The sequence below is a fragment of the Lissotriton helveticus genome, chromosome 4_1 (genome assembly GCF_964261635.1).
Source record: "Lissotriton helveticus chromosome 4_1, aLisHel1.1, whole genome shotgun sequence".
NCBI lineage: Eukaryota > Metazoa > Chordata > Amphibia > Caudata > Salamandridae > Lissotriton > Lissotriton helveticus.
In genome coordinates, this window is record NC_136063.1 from 1,634,096,681 (window position 1) to 1,634,113,753 (window position 17,073).

Sequence of the window (17,073 nt, forward strand, 5' to 3'; positions counted from 1 at the left end):
CTGATTTTTCGCATTCTTATTTTTTTTGTTTTTTTTAAATAACATTTTATTGAAATGAAGAGAGCAGAGTCAACAATTTAATAGTATAGCTACACATCGCAGAATCAATACAATAGGCATGGCCATGTCAGCTGTGGGGGAACTACAAATCTCACCTCTGTAGGTATTCCAATGTCCCCATTTCTTTCCCATTTTTTGGGACACCCCCTGAGTTTATACACGGTCTTCTCAGCGAGCATACATCTCTCCATTTCAGCTAACCACCTGTGCCTCCTTCTGCTCCAAAAAGACTATCCGGGACCGGAGAGCCAGAAGAACAATGGCTCGATCTTCAGCATCGATTCCGGACGACATCTTCCAGGAAGGCGTCGACGTCCCAGAACATCACGACGTCGACAGCAACTCAGAGGCAGAAGATTCTGATGTCGAGGACGTGACTCCAGCGCAGCGGGTCGTAAGTAAGACCGCCGACCCCGACCCTCTCTCGACACACACAAAAAAGGCTACGGTCACACCCTCGCCCTCGGGCTCGGTTGCACACCGAGACACTGCTTTGACGGCCCCACCTTCGGGCTCGACCAAGAAGTCAATAAAGCCTTCGGGCAACTCTGGCTCGAGTCGACCCCCTCTCGGTGCCAGCCCACACTCACCGGCACCGAAAAAACCATCTAGTACCGCACCGAAGCCATCGGCGCCGAAACACTCAGTTCCCTCGGCACACAAAACAACTTTGGAGCCACACAAAGCTTCCGGCGCCAAGAAAGCACCGGAGCCGAAGCACAAATCGGAGCTGAAAAAAGTATCGGACTCGAAAAAACCCTCGGAACCGAAAAAGACTTCGGAACCGAAAAAGACCCTGGCTTCCCCCATCAAAGACAAGAGGTCGAAAGAAGCCGCTACGGCGCCAAAACAAGCTTCCACGCTGAAGTCACACTCCTGAAAGAGACTTGTTTACTCCAGACCCAAGGCAAAAGACTCTCATAAAAGATCCCAAGACTGGTCGATTGACATTATCAAACAAGCATTTACAATGCAATAGGTCTCGGGTTAATTAAGTTTGAGCTATTGGCATTGCTTAATATTGCAACACCAATTGCAACAAAAGTCTATAAATTGTAGGCCAAAAAAATGTGTATTTATTTTTGTAGCAGTGGTGGCATGCTGCGCTTTAGATGAATCACAGGATGTTGAGCCGTCGCCAAAACTCGAACCTGTTTCCCCAGCTCTGAAGTGGGCAGCCCTGGCCATTAGGCCACATCTTCTTCCCCACTTGTAGGATTTCTTGGCGCTGTGTTAAGCAGCGCTAACAGGACAAATGGGCCCCCTCCTCACTATGAAAGTCGCAAATTGCAAAGAACGTCCCTTAACCGTCCTTTTTCCCTAGAGGCTTGTAAGGGACTGCAATGTGTGCAGTGCAATTTGTAATGGCAATTGCAAATCTCAAGTCACTTGGGTGCATTGCAAATTGAGACTTTGCGTCAGCTGCACAGGCTCCACAAACTTTAAGAATCTTTAGCATCAGGCCAGTAATTCAGGGGCAAGATGTTACATTTAATAATCACACTTCAAAGGTTTACGTGGCATGTGTAAACTCCAAGTGATATAGGTCATCTCAGAAGAGTTTTCACTTCAAAGCATGCAATGACTTGCAAAGAAACACAAAGTCAAAGAAACACAGATTTAGAGCACAGGACAAAGTGAGAGGCGAACTTGAATGCAGCATGCATGCCACCCAAAAGCAGTGCTTCAAACAATGCCAACATATTCAGCAGCATATAATGCAACATATTCGCCGCGGTCTCCTCGCCACTGAATCCTGCGTTCCCCTCGTATGAATCTTGACTGCCTTTCCTGTTAAGTGGTGTGTTCACTCTCCACAGTTGCCTTTCTCGGCCTGTGTGTAATAATCTACTCCTTCATCTTGAAGAGCCGAGGCCCGTTTCTCCCCGCCCCGGTCGCCCCGTACCGAGCATTCTCCGCCCCAATAGCTCCACTCCCAGACTCCCCCTGAGATATCGTCGCTCAAGGCGCGGGTGCTCCGCCCTCTAGCCCAACAGGATCAACGTGTGAGCGACAGTAAAATTAGCCAATTGGGGGCATAGCAACACTAAATGGGCGTATCTGCACACCACCCGCCAATTGCAATCGCGCTCCAGGGTTGGTTCTAAAAGTATTCGTACGTCGGCAGCTGCATGGACTGAGTGAGCAAACAGGAGGGATTTAGAGAAAGGTTGGTCCGTTAATGTAGTGTGAGCCGTGGAGTTGGGCGACGGGGGGGTGCGCACTCGTGTGTGCGCGCGCCTGTGTGTATGCGTGCGGTGGCGGGGGTGCACTCGTGTGTGCGCGCGCGCCTGTGTGGGGGGGGGGTCCTATGTATGTATGTATGTTCGTGCGTGGGCGCTTGTGTCTGTGTGTGTGTGTCGGTGTGTGTATGCGCATGCGTGTATGGTGTTTTGCGCTTCCCAGGAGACAGCGCCTGGCCGCAGCGCTCGTTCGCGTGCGCGTGACACAGTCAAATCGCCTCCCAGGCGATGCGCGCGGCCAGGACTGTCTCCTGGGAAGCGCACATGCCGACAAAAGGGGCTCGGCGGAGACGCGCTTCGCGCGGCTAGCCGAGACCTAATAAACGACCATCAGAGGCACCAGCTCCTGCTCCAAAGAAGAAGGACATTGCTACCTCACCTATGCATGTGCCTTCCCCGTCTACTGCACCCAATCCCTCCCCCCATATTTCACCACCTCGCTCCCCTACACCATCTAGCACACATGATGATAATGGGGACGACATATCAGATACAGGGGCTAACCCAGAGGAGCCATATTATAACCCAGCCTCGCCAGACCCATGGGACAACTATAATACACCAGATGTTCCAAATGTACCTCAAGATGACATATACCCCTCTAGGCCTTCACCGCCAGAAGACACTATGGGGTTTAGGCAGTTACTGATTAGAGAAGCACAATACCACGGGGTAGACAATCACTCCGATGCAGTAGAGGAGGACTTCCTGCTAGACACATTTGACACTGCACAAAGGTCCTCAGCAACTTTGCCAATGCTCAAAGGCGTGGTTAAACATACCTCTGAGGTCTTTAAAGACCCAGTCAGAACTCGGGTCATAAACCCAAGAGTTGAGAAAAATTATAAAGCTGCACCATCTGACCCAGCATATATAAAGGGACCAGTTCCCCTAGACTCTCTAGTCATATCTAACGCACGTAAAAGCGCTAACTCTCAAACATCAGGCGAAGCTCCCCCACCAGACAAGGAATCTAAACTCCTTGACGCGTCAGGGAAAATAACTGCCTTACAAGCAGCAAACATGTGGCGCATTGCCAACACACAAGCCTTACTAGCACGCTATGATAGGGCGCATTATGATGAGCTCGAAGACATAATGCAACATCTCCCTGATAAATTTAAAGATGGAGCTAGTGAGCTAAATTTCTGCAATGGTGGAACACAAAAAACCTGTCAAAAGGCCGACTATTCGTAGAGCCAGTTCCACAAATAATACTAACAGCAGATGCATTGCTCTCCGGCTGGGGAGCCCACCATCCCACCACGCAGGGAAGGTGGACACCAATGCAAAAACTACTCCACATCAACCATCCGGAGCTGTTAGCTGTGTTTCTAGCTCTAGAAGCATTCCAAAAACAAATTGCAAACAAGACTGTCTTAGTCCGCACAGACAATATGACAGCCATGTATTACATAAACAAACAAGGAGGGACACACTCTCTGAAGCTCTCTCAACTAGCTCAGCAGATATGGAGGTGGGCTATACCTCAGAACATCTTCTTAATAGCCCAACACGTCCCAGGGGTTCAAAACACCATGGCAGATCTGCTAAGTCGGCAAACTCAGCAGATGCACGAGTGGGAACTTCATCCACAAGTTCTTCATCCGTTCTTTCAAATATGGGGACAACCTCAGATAGACCTCTTCGCCACCCACGACTACACAAAATGCCCACACTTCGCCGCCAGATACCCACACCCATTGGCCAAAGGCAATGCGATATGGATGAACTGGTCAGGACTATTTGCGTATGCTTTTCCTCCTCTACCAATGATTCCTTTACTAGTACGCAAAATGCAACAACACTCGCTAACGCTTATACTAGTAGCTCCAACGTGGGCCAGACAACCGTGGTACACCACACTGCTACAGCTATCTGTGGTACCACATCAAAAACTAAACCTATATCCACATCTTTTAACTCAGAACCATGGAGAGATCAGGCACTCGGACCCAGCTCAGCTCAACCTTGTGATCTGGCTCCTGAAGTCATAGAGTTTGGCTATCTTAAACTACCTCAAGAGTGCATGAATGTTATCAAGGAAGCAAGGCGTCCCACCACTAGAGCATGTTATGCTGCTAAGTGGAAAACGTTTTGTAATATACTGTCAAAACAACAACATAAATCCCCTAGATGTGTCCATCCAACACATTATAGGCTATTTACTACACCTTCAAAAGTGTAATTTAGCCTACACATCTATCAGGTTGCACCTAGCTGCCATTGCCGCTTACTTACAAAATAGACAACATCTGTCTCTTTTTAGAGTACCAGCCATTAAAGCTTTCATGGAGGGTCTCAAAAGAATAATACCTCCAACAATGCCACCTTCACCTGTGTGGAACTTAAACATAGTGCTCACACGTCTCATGGGGCCTCTATTTGAACCTTTACATAAATGCGAATTGCAATTTCTCACATGGAAAGTGGCTTTCCTAGTAGCCATTACTTCTTTAAGAAGAGTTAGTGAAATGCAAGCATTTACCATTCAAGAACCTTTTCTGCAAATGCTTCACAATAAGGTTGTTCTTCGTACAAACCCTAAATTCCTTCCAAAAGTCATTTCGCCATTCCATTTAAACCAATCTGCGGAACTGCCAGTCTTCTTCTCGCTGCCACAAACAGTAGCAGAAAGAGCTCTGCACGCTTTAGGTGTCAAAAGAGCATTACTGTACTACATAGAGAGAACACAAAGCTTTAGGAAAACAAAACAGCTTATTGTATCTTTTTCACCACCGCATAAAGGCAACCCAATATCAAAATCTGGTATTGCCAGGTGGATCGTTAAGTGTATCCAAATATGTTATCATAAAGCTAAGCGTACACTAACAATTCCTCCAAAAGCCCATTCTACAAGGAAAATAGGGGCTTCCATGGCATTCTTAGGGAACATTCCGTTGGAAGACATCTGCAAAGCAGCTACATGGTCTACACTGCATACATTCACAAAACACTATTGTGTAGATGTGCAAACAAAGCAACAAGCCACTGTAGGCCAAGCTGTTCTTAAAACACAATTTCAAACAACTGCAACAGATACGGGTGGTTGCCGCTAACGTGGGTACTGCTATATAATCTATGCATAGTGTGCAATCTGCAGCTCATATTCCTCGAACGGAAAATGCTACTTACCAGTATGCATCTGTTCTTGGCATGGAGAGCTGCAGAATTGCACACGCCCACCCGCCTTCCCGGCTACCTTTATCTGTTCCAGTGTTATCGTCATTAGATACAAACACACATGGTCATCACTATCTCTTAGCTCCATCACTTCCCTAATGGCAAAAAACAATCTGGGGATGGAGCCGATGCCCATGCGCAGTATCATCCAAAGGAGGAGTCACCTATCTTGTGACTTCCAAAGACTTTCTACAAGAAAAACAAACTGCAAACATCCGGGCCCAACACTAGGTGGCCATCTATGCATAGTGTGCAATTCTGCAGCTCTACATGCCAAGAACAGATGCATACTGGTAAGTAGCATTTTCCTTACCCTTCGGAGATTCAGGGCTGTGTTACGACCCGGGAGGAATCCCGACTGGTCGTCGTGAATCAGAGAGGGGAGGACCGCAAGGAGTCTGGTTGCTAAGAGTTTCGCTAGGACCTTGGCTTCGGCACTTATCAGAGAAATCAGCCTATAGGAACCGCAATCGGTGGTTGGTATATTTGGTTTATGGATAACGACTATGGAAGCTAGCCGTTGATCGAGCAGCTGAATGCCTCTGTCTCGGCTCTCCTCAAACATATTCTTCAGATGAGGGGTTACTCCAAGAGCCACGCCCTTCAGGAATTCAATGGGGATGCCATTGGGTCCCATGGCCTTTCCCGACTTAATAGCGAAGATAGCGTTGCTAATCTCTTCCACCGTGATATCTGTATCCAGAGCATCTCTATCGAGCTCGGAGAGATTGGGCAAGTGCATTTCCTCCAGGAGTTGTCGAGACTCCTCCGATGTATATTGCGCTCTGGCGAAGTAGACCTGCTCTAGGTGGTCGGCAAAGGCCTCTGCCACCTCTTGGGGATCCGTAATGCGTGTCTCATCTGTGCGGACAAGCAAAGGGACCCATCTGGTGCCCTGTTCACACCGCTCCAGCCATGCCAACATTTTGCCGGCTCGGTCTCCAAATTCGTAGACTCAATGACGAGTCTGAAGCAGCTTAGCCTGTATCATCTCTTGGGCCAGGGCATTATATTCTAGCTGCTTAGTTCGGAGACGACGAGCCGTATCCTCGGATGGGGTATCATTGTGAGCTAATTCAAGGCGAAGCAGGTCGGCTTCAGCCTGAAGGAGATGTTCATTGTGTTCGTGTAGGTACCCGGTTTTGCGAGCCAATGCTCTTCCCTTAATAACTGCTTTGTAAGCCTCCTAAATTGTAACTGCCGAGCGTACTGATCCAACGTTCTCAGCAAAATAATACTCTGTGTGTTCAAGCAGGATTTCCTTAATGTCAGGGATTTTCAAGAGCCATGGATTTTTCGCATTCTTAACCTAGTTCTTGTTAAGTACTCCCAGTAGAGTAATTTTAGTTGTTGCACTAATCGAATTCCTGGATGTATGGCTATCTTCTGGGGTACTGGGATGCTTTCCCAACCCGCGTTGTCTTCTAATCTCCCTAAGTCCTCCTCCCGTTTACTCTTTAAGTGTGGCAAGGGGTGGTAGTCTGTTGGTAAGTAGTGTGGTGTAGATCTGCAAGACTGTATACTTATGCAATGGAGCCTCCAGTACTCTGAATTCCAGCGGTGTTCCTCTGCTGTGCCCACTGCAATGAAGACCTGTTCCAGTAGAACTCTACCCCCGGGATGTACTTGCTTAGGAACCCCACATAAGATGCCAATACTGTTCCCGAATTCTACCGTGATCAGGAATAATTTGTCTGACAGAACTTTGATCATGGGGATGGGTAGGATATTGGCAGTTTTATTTCATGTTATGCATTTTCGCTTTTGTCTCTGAATGCTCAGGTTATCTTTGTTTCATTGATGATCTTAAAAAATTATAAAAGAACTAAAACAATAGATTGAGACAATGCACCGATGATGTGAATTGCTTTTTCTGTTCTTTTTATGTGAAACAATAAGCAGACACCTGACAAAAGGAAAGGATAATGACCTAAATATGAACAAATGGGGGAATAAAAAAAAAAAAAGTGGAGTACCTTGGCCATTTATTTACTGGCGCTGTTCCACTCCAAGCCCGCTGTCGTTAACCTTGTGGCAGATACACCTCACTGTTGGGGCATTTCTGCAGTTAATGAACTATTTATGCCTCTGTGAATAGTATGTTGTTTGTGTCTGGCTCTCCCAAGAAAACTGAGCTTCCTAAAATGTATATTTTTATGTTTTTGTGACCCAGTGGTGAAAATATGCAATTTTGTATACAATAGATGAAATCGCCATTCCGGCTGCCTTTTACGATGTTTTTGAAAATATTTTGCGACATGGATTTGGAGCAAAAGTTTGGCAGATGGTCCTTGAAAAGTTGGCGAGGAAAGACTTTTGGGGGGTAAGATTTGTTTTCTGATGGACTTTTGGGGGAATCCAAAGACTACTTTATCCATTCTTTTGCAGCTCTTTAAAAGATCAAAGAATATTTGTTTGCCTGAAAAGATATATGCATGAATTCGAAAATACAATTCAAGAACGTTTATTTTGGACTCTGTTCTTTGCCAGTAATCTTTTCTTCACAATTAATGTACTTTGTAGATCACTTTCCCACATCTCATTAGTAAAATAAACCGTCAAATTTCACTCTTATATATTTAGGAATATACAGTGGACACTTCGCCTGGTTAACACTTCCATTTCATTACAAATGCACCTTTCTATGAAAACCTGAGAACCATTTGTGTTCTACAAGAGAGGTCCTCATTTCGCAATCTGATGGGGTAGTTAGGACCTTCGCTAATTAAGCCACAATTACAACTAGAACTGGGCAAAATTTTTGTTATGCAATCAAAATCTTGCATTATTCCATTTTTTTATTTCATATCCTTTCAATTGTGCTTTGTTACAGAATTGTAACCTGCATAAGACTACTTAGCAGAAATGTCTTTTGGAACTGTAAAATCGATGTGTGCTGCTGCCTCAAGACATTTTATGCTCCAACCTTCCAGGCAGATACAGGCTTCCCTGCCTGTATCTCTATTAATTACTGTGTGTTAGGTATGCGCCAAACCGCATTTCTCGAAATACGTGATTTTTTTTAATGAAAAGTACATGTAATGCCCAAGTGGGGAAAAAAAATCGCTATTTCATTAACACCTAATGCCAGGCGTGATATAACCTTCATTTGTGTACCTAATTCTTAGTTAGGTGACCTATTTTATTAATATTTTGTCTGCACTTTTACTATTGTGACTTTAAACATTTTTAACATCATATCAAAAAGCCAGTTGTTTACCACCTTTGGTTTTAATCTCTGTGCACTTTATTTGCTTTTTTTATGGAACTTTGTAGTTATGTTTTGCATGAATTTTGATGAAGTATATTACAGTTCAAAAGAAGGGAAGCCTAGGTTTTCTAGCTTGATAGTGTACGTTTTAGTTTTGTAATTTCCCTGTGTCGATCCTTCCTAATTTTCCGTCAGAACCTGCGTTCAATTTGATAAATATTTCCCCGACTGGAAGGGCGACCGTGTCGAAATGGGAACAACCTTCCAATCCTATTCCACTGTCCCATGTTTCTGGAAGATGGAATCACTATCATCTCAAGACTGTAATGAATGAACTCTTTCTGCAGTTGCGTAGTACACAAATATAGAAGGCAGGAGAGGACCATGTCTGATCCCTGGCCTTAGCCAAAATAAGCTTGTTTTTCAAACTTTTACCTTGACTAGATTGCAAATTTCTATAAACAGTATTAGTGTATGACCCTTTGTCATTTTTAGGTCTCCCCTGAGACTGTTGCTTGCGACGATCTAATATTTCTGTGCTGGATTTCGTTTTAGCTGGATTAGATGCTTTGGGCAAAATTGATTATCCATGATTGGCCAATTTGATTATCCATGATTGGCCAATTTGATTTACTGATATGTCGCTAGTAAAGAGCACTGAATGAACTTGGGCCTGTAAATCACATGCTACTAGTGGGCCTGAAGCACTGATTGTGCCACCCACACAAGTAGCCCCTTCAAATCGGTCTCAGACCTACCCCTGTAGTGTCTGTGCACACAGTTTGTAACTGCCATGTCGATCTGTCAAGTGCACCCATTTCCAGGCCCACACCTTTCTTTTTCTTACATGTAAGGCACCCCTCAGGTAGGCCCAAGGTACCCCCATAGGCAGGTAGCAGTGTATGTAAAAGGTAGGACATGTGCTGGTGTATTTACATGTCTTGATAGTGAAATACTGCCAATTTCCTTTTTCACTATTGAAAGGCTATCTGTCCTATAGGTAACATGGGAGTTACTTTGTAAGATCTTACAAGTATAACTTTCAATTGGAACCAGATAGAGAAATGGAGTTTAGGCTCTCTAAACTCAGAATTTGCTAACACATCTTTTTAGAAAGATGGTTTTAAAATTGTGTGTTTGAAAATGCCATTTTTAGAAAGTAATTAAAACAACAAATGATTTAGCCATCGCATTTATCACTGTCTATTACTTGAACAGACACAGCCACATACCAATTTCTTTGGTCTGTAGTATTTATTTACTTATTTTTCATGATTTTGAAAAAATAGTCATTGTTCATTTACAATCAGAACACGGGAAACACATGATTCTTCCCACTTTGAACATACAATCAACTCATAATATGAAAAATGAAATAACCAAACTGTTACAAAAACACACAATACAAATAACAGAATGATTTACATGAAAAAAAAGAAAGTTGTGTACTCTTAGACCAGTCATGATTTTAGAAAAGATGCAACCATTGTGGAAATTCATTTACCGTTGTGTACATTCATTGTAAGGTTGTTGCCAGAGGAAACACTATTTGAGCTCAGAGGGATTGTTGTATTCAAATGTGACCGATAATCCCTAGGAGTGGATTTAAATCTGTGAGATGTGACCCCCTGGTTGAGATGTGCAGACATGCTTCGAGCCCCAATACAATTCTTAGGGTTCTCTTCAGGGACGTGACTGGGTACAATCTGCTAATTACGATCTGGGGGATGGACACCTGTGTCGTTACTTCGTATAATCGTTGATGTAATTGTCTCTGTTTTGTCAATGATTCGAACCTCAATAAGAAGGAGGACTGCCCCTTTTATGTTTATACTTTGCTGGGTTGGGCTGCAGTTGCTGCTTCTGCCAAGGGGAGGACAAAGGCTTTGCTGTGAACCTGCTTGAAGAAGAATCTCCAAGGGCTTGTGTGTACTAGCCTCCTGTTCTGAAGCCTCAGGGCCACAAATACTTCACATGCAACCCACTTACTAGCACCTGGACTCCTGTGTGGACTCCTGCCTTCAATTTGGAGTGGCGTACAGTAGAGTGAATTAGAGTGGAGTGGAGGGGCGTGGAGTGGCATAGAGTAGCATAGAGTACAGCTGGAAGGAGTTGAGTAGACTCGAGTGGCATGGCATGGTGTATAGTGAAGAAAAGGAGTAGAGCGATATAGAGTTGCTTGGAGTGGCATAGAGTGAAGTGGGGTAGAGCAGAGTGGCATTGTGTGGATTGGGATGGCCTGGAGTGGCACTGTGTTGAGTGGCATAAAGTGGAGCGGCATAGAGTAGTATGGAGTGGCTTAGAGGAGAGTGGACTGGTGTTGAGTGCAGTGGATAGAGAGAGTTGTGCGGAGTAGAGTAAAGTGCACTTTATTTAAAGATGCCTATTGTGTAATCAGTCAACACTGACGAAGGTGGCAACGCCGAAACGCGTTTGTTTGACTAGATTTTGCAGCGCTGCAAATAAATATGGCCTTTAAAACTATCTGATATGGCTTGGAGTGCCCTTAATTGAGAAGCGGTCCGAAGGATTTTGGATCGTGTGTTGTTAAAATATTACTCACCCCACTGTGCGATAAGGAGGCACCCGAGGTGTTTGGAGAGGAGCGACGGATGGTGGAAGGAGTGAAACGGATATATATATACATATATATATATATATATATATATATATATATATATATATATATATATATATATATATATATATCTTCACTCACTACTACACACATACTTGTCATATTATTATTATTAATGAGTTTTATATCGCGCGTGGTTACCCTTGGGCATCCCAGCGCTTGTCCAGAAAGAGCAGCCCTAACAGAGACGACTCATTAGGCAGGGAACAGGTAAGTCTTTAAAAATTTACGAAATCGTAAAGTGCCGGTTTCAGAACGCAAGGCAAGCGGCAGGGAATTCCACAGAGCTGCCACGTTAACAGAGAATCTTCTACCACCAGACCTGGCCTTTCTTACTCTCGCGACTTGCAGGAGATGTTGGTGGTCTGAGCGAAGGGCGCGGGGGGCCTTGTAGTGTTGAACCATACCACGAAGGATGGGTGGCCCTTTCCCCTGCAGGATTTTGTGGGCCATGCAGAGTGCCTTAAACTTCACCCTCTCTCTGACTGGAAGCCAGTGAAGCGCCTTCAGCGCCGGACGGGCTGATTGCCACCTGGGAAGGTCTGTCAGAAGCCTGGCAGCGGCATTTTGTACTTGCTGCAGTTTGTTCAGAGTAGATTCTGGCGCCCCCAGGAACAGCGCGTTACTATAATCCAGCCGGGAGATGATGAGCCCCTGGATTAATAGCCTCCTGGTGGCCGTCGGGAGGAGGGGTAAGATCTTCCGGGCTGATCAGAGCAGGCCAAAGCACACGCCTGCGGTCTTTTTGGCGTGTGACTTAAAGGAAAGGTCCTGCTCCAGCCACACTCCCAAGCTCTTCACTCCTGTTTAGGGGTAGGTGGCACTCCCAGACAGCTGGGCCAGCTGCTTAGGGGCAGGGAGGGGGAAGAGTTCCCCAACATCATCAGTTCGGTTTTAGAACCTATGAGTTTAAGGGCTGAGTTGCCCATCCAGGTAAAGATCTTAACCAGGCATGCATGCAGCTGATCGGGCTGGTTCGCCAACTGGGGGAGCCCTACCACCAACTGGGTATCATTGGCGTAGCTGATGATCTTAATTCCCAGTGGAAGTACCACACTCTCCAGCGGGGCCATATAGATGTTGAACAATGTAGGGCTCAACGATGAGCCCTGTGGCACACCACACTGGAGAGGGAACGATGTTGACTTCTCGTGGCCTTCCCAAACCTCGAACGTGCGCTCTTCTAAAAAGGACGCGAGCCATTTCAGCGCCGTCCTGGAGACCCCCACCCCCGACAGTCGCTGGAGTAACACCTGATGGTTTACGGTGTCAAATGCCGCACTGAGGTCCAGGAGGATCACTGCCACCGATCCCCCTGAATCCAAAATGCTCCTGGCATTCTCCACGACTGCCAGCAGGGCGGTGTCCGTCCCCTGACCGGGGCGGAAACCAGTCTGCGAATCACCCAGTAGGGAGTGGGATTCCAGAAAGCCCGATAGGCGCCTATTCACAAGTTTTTCCGCCACCTTACTAAGGCCAGGGAGTAAAGAAATGGGCCTAAAGTTCGCAAGGTCGGCGGGGTCTAGGCTGGGCTTCTTCAGGAGGACCTTGACTACCGCTCCTTTCCAACTGGGGGGCACCACACCTTGAGTGAGGGATAAGTTTAGAAGATCCGTCACTGGGCCGCCGATGGTAGGGGCTACCTGCTTCAGATATTTCATCGGGGCCGGGTCTCTCGGGGACCCACTCTTCACGGAAGCCAAAGCCCCGAGAACTTCGTCCACAGTGACTGGTCCAAAGGAGGCCAACTCTGCTGTCCTCACCCCGGGCCAAGACCCTAGGTTACCCACCGAGGATGGCTCCTGGGCTAACCGAGGGTGAGATGACAAGATATTTTCAATCTTAAGTTTGAAATAAGAGGCTAGTTCTAAGCATTTCTCACGTGGGTTATCATGCGAGACCGGAGGTTCGGGGGTTTTCAAGAGTACTGATGACCTTAAAAGACTCTTTTGATGAGTTGGAAGAGAGGCCTATCCTCTCCTCATAGAACCCAGATTTCGCTGCCCGGATGGCAGATTTATAAGCAGCGAGAGCCACCCGATATTCTCTCCGGCTCTCTTCGCCCCAGTCCTTCCTCCAGATCCTCTCCCGCCTCTTGCAGCCCTTCCTCAGTATTCTGAGCTCTGGCGTATACCAGGGCGCTGATCCCACTCTCCTGCCCCTAGTAAGTCGTCTTTTCTTAGGGAGGATGGTATCCAGTGAGTTGGTCAGCCAAGCATTTACCTTCTCATCGACTACTAACGGGTCAGTCCCGAAAACGGGGCGGGACGCCTCCAGGTGTACCGCCCAGGTATCCACTGGGAGCCTAGACCAGGCTCTTTCAACCGTGAATAGCCTAGGTGTAGATACCACTGGGGCATCGTACTGCCACCGAGCCGGAATCATAAAATGGTCTGTCCAGGGCAGAGGCAATGCAGGCAGAACTTGGAGGCGGTCTGAGTTAGAGAAAATGGGGTCGAGCAAGTGTCCCTTTCCATGCGTTGCACCCGAATTGACCAAGTTGATCTCAAGTGCTTTGAGATCATGCTGCAGATCAACTCCCAGGGGGTTGTGAGGGTCGTCGAAGTGGATGTTGAAATCACCCAATGCCACAAAGTTGGCAGTGGAAGAGGCTAGGAGCGCAACCGTTTCAAGAAAGGAATTAGAAAAGTTGCCCGTAGTCCCCGGTGGACGATAAACGAGAAGGCCTGCCAGGGACGCGGTGGGCGACAAACGTAGAGAGAACTGACAGCTCTCGCAATCGTTTATCCCACCGTCCTGGGCCTTGCACGTTAATGTATCCCTGTGAATGATGGCGATTCCGCCTCCCCGCCCCAATGGTCTATCTAGATGGAATATGAGGAAGCCCGGTGGAAGTGCCCTAACCATATCCGGCCCGGAGCAAGAGGAGATCCAAGTCTCTGTGAGGAACAGCGCGTCCAACTTGTGGTCTCATATGAAAGAGAGTTGTCAACGGAGAGGCCAGTCTCTCAACACACCCTACTAAGCACACCTGTTATCTGAGCGAAATCTGACAGGAAAAGGCATGCCCTTCCCCACACACTACTAAGTACACCCACCGCCTGAGAGAGAGATCTGAAAGGAAAGGATAGTCCCTCCCTGCACACTAGTATGCACTCCCATCATTACAGAGAGCGGTCTCAGCAGAGAGGCCGGTCCCTCTACACGCCCTACTACGCACACCCATCATCTGAGACAGCGGTGTTAAAGGAGAGGCCCGTTCCTCACCACACACTACTACCTACACCCGTCAGCTGAGAGAGAGGGAGGGATCGGAAAGGTGAGGAAAGTCTCCCCCTGCACACTACTACGCACACCCGTCATCTGTCAAAGAGGTCTCAGCGGAAAGGCAAGTCTCTTTCCATACACCCTACCACACACACCCAACACACTAGTACACACATCCATCATCCATCAGAGAGAGAGGTCTGACAGGAGAGGGCAGTCCCTCCCCACACACTACTATGCAAGCCTGTCATCTGAGAGAGAGAGAGGTGTGAAAGGGGAGGCCAGTCCTGCCACATACCCTACTACACACATCTGTCATCTGAGAGATTGGTCTGACAGGTGAGGCCAGTCCATGTACATACTCTATAATATGCACACCTGTCATCTCAGAGAGAGGTCTGAGCTGAAAGGGCCATCACTCTCTACTGGAAAAAACCAAAACAAAAAGCCAATACTGAGTCCTACTACAAGAAGGAACTGTTGGAGCAGACTAAAAAACCATTCATTTTTTGTCGGAAATAGGATTTAATCCATCATAGTATATTTATTTTTACATTTTTCAAAGAGCACAATACACAAATTATATCAATAAATGTGTGACACCTAAAATCCTTAGAAAAAACAGACGTGCACAAGAGTTACCATAATATACATCAAATTCAAACATCCTCTTTCAAACTCAACATCTGAGACATGACCTGACTCCGCTCACACTCACATAGACATTCACGCCTACATACTCCCAAAGAAAAAAGACATAAAGCAAAAACGTAATTTGGAACCTATGTCAATAAGTTGAAAAGAAATTTCAATTGTAAATAACACAAATGTCGCAGGAATAAAGCTGATTTACAATGTTATCCCGCGATTCCAATGTTAAAGGTACATTTTTGTTCAAGCTAATAATAAAGCCTATTCATTTTAGACATAGGATGCCAACAACAAGGTCGACTAAGTATTGGCATAGAGAGCAGTACATCTTCATACTCTTAATACATACTCCCTTCACTTGCTGTGCACACAGTATTGAATATTACTTTTGCAATTGGGAAATGTCTGAAAGGGTGGTGAGGATATCCCTACAATCAAGTGTGGACATCTGTTGTGCAAGAATCAGTTTTCAATGGAGAGAATACTCAATTTTATACTCTACTATGGACCTTCATCCCTTTGAAGAGCGGTCATCCAAGAGGCAGGTCACAGGAGAGAGCCCACTCTCTTCCCACAATATACTACTCAAACTTATCATGCAAGAGAGATATGTCCGCATCCCCCTCAATTCAGCAAAACTGGGGGGAGGCTGTGTGTACTCGATTTACCTCAGTAAATGTGACTGAACACAAGGGAAAAGTGAGTCAGATCAGTGCTAATCAGTGGTGACATGAGGACGAAAAAAAAGATCTGTCAGCAAAGATAACAGTTCCTCCTAACGGCCTTTTATGCATACATGACAGCATGGATGGTAAGAGGTATGAACAGACTGATACATTTTTCTGAAACCCTGCTACAAACACTTCTCACTCTGGTAAGATCTGTTAGTGGACAGGTTGTTCCCTTCCAAGATACCATTGCGTATCCCTGTTGGTCTATGGAGAGCTGGCAGCGGAGAGGCCACTCATTGGCAACCCTGTACTGCACATCCATGTTGTGTTGGAGATAGTTGTTAGTGGAAAGGAGAATGTTTCCCTACACACTATTGTATATGTCTATCATCGTGTAGAGAGCTGTGACTGGATAATGAAATCCAGTTCCGTACCGTAATATATATGGTTATTTTCCTGGGGAGGGGTCTCAGTTGATAGGCCATCACTTGTTATACTTACTATGGAATAGTAATGTCTTACATGTGAGGTGTGTTCCTTGCACACCCTGCTATGCATAGTGCTGAGTCCAGGGAAAGGAGTGAGTGGAGAGTCAGTGTCTCTTTACACCCTACTCTACACACAGGTTCCCTTCATGCAAGGCCTTTCTAGAGAGGCCAGTCTTTCCCCATAGTTCACTATACACAGTTGTTAGGCTGTGGGTAGGTGTCCATGAGATAAGTGTCTCCTTACACCCTACTGTGCACTGTTATATTGTGAAAAGGTCTCATTTGAGAGAGTACTTTCTCCACACACCCTTCTAATGGAGACTATAAAGCATAAGTACTGTAATAAAGCAAAGTGTAAATTCTTCCTCTAAAAAAAAGTTTGCAATCTTGCAAGACTTGTGGGATCGTAAAAAAAAGTAGTGCGAAGTTTTTCTAATACTAAGTGGACTTAAAGTAAATAAATGAGTATTAATGTGCTATGTACCAATGTTCATCTCATGCAGATAGAACAAGTGTTTTTATTTCATAAATCTAAGCGATTTTTTTCCCCACAATTATATAATGGATTTCATTTAATTAAACTAAGCACCTTGTTACTATAGTGGTGTATGTAAATTATACATACTACATCCGGATACATTCAGTGTAAATGCATAGTAAATTATAAAAAATACGATCTTGCGAGAGCCCAAAGCAGGGA

General features: G+C 45.8%; 1 protein-coding gene across 2 annotated transcripts in view; it reads left to right on the forward strand.

The window, feature by feature from the left end:
- The window catches only part of TRANK1 (tetratricopeptide repeat and ankyrin repeat containing 1), a 1,265,441-nt gene that overhangs the window by 293,594 nt on the left and 954,774 nt on the right, over nt 1–17,073 (forward strand). For both annotated transcript variants that reach the window (XM_078688288.1, XM_078688286.1), the window contains one exon: nt 7,691–7,809. In XM_078688288.1, coding sequence (XP_078544414.1) covers nt 7,691–7,809 — 119 coding nt within the window. The remainder of the gene's footprint in view (nt 1–7,690; nt 7,810–17,073) is intronic.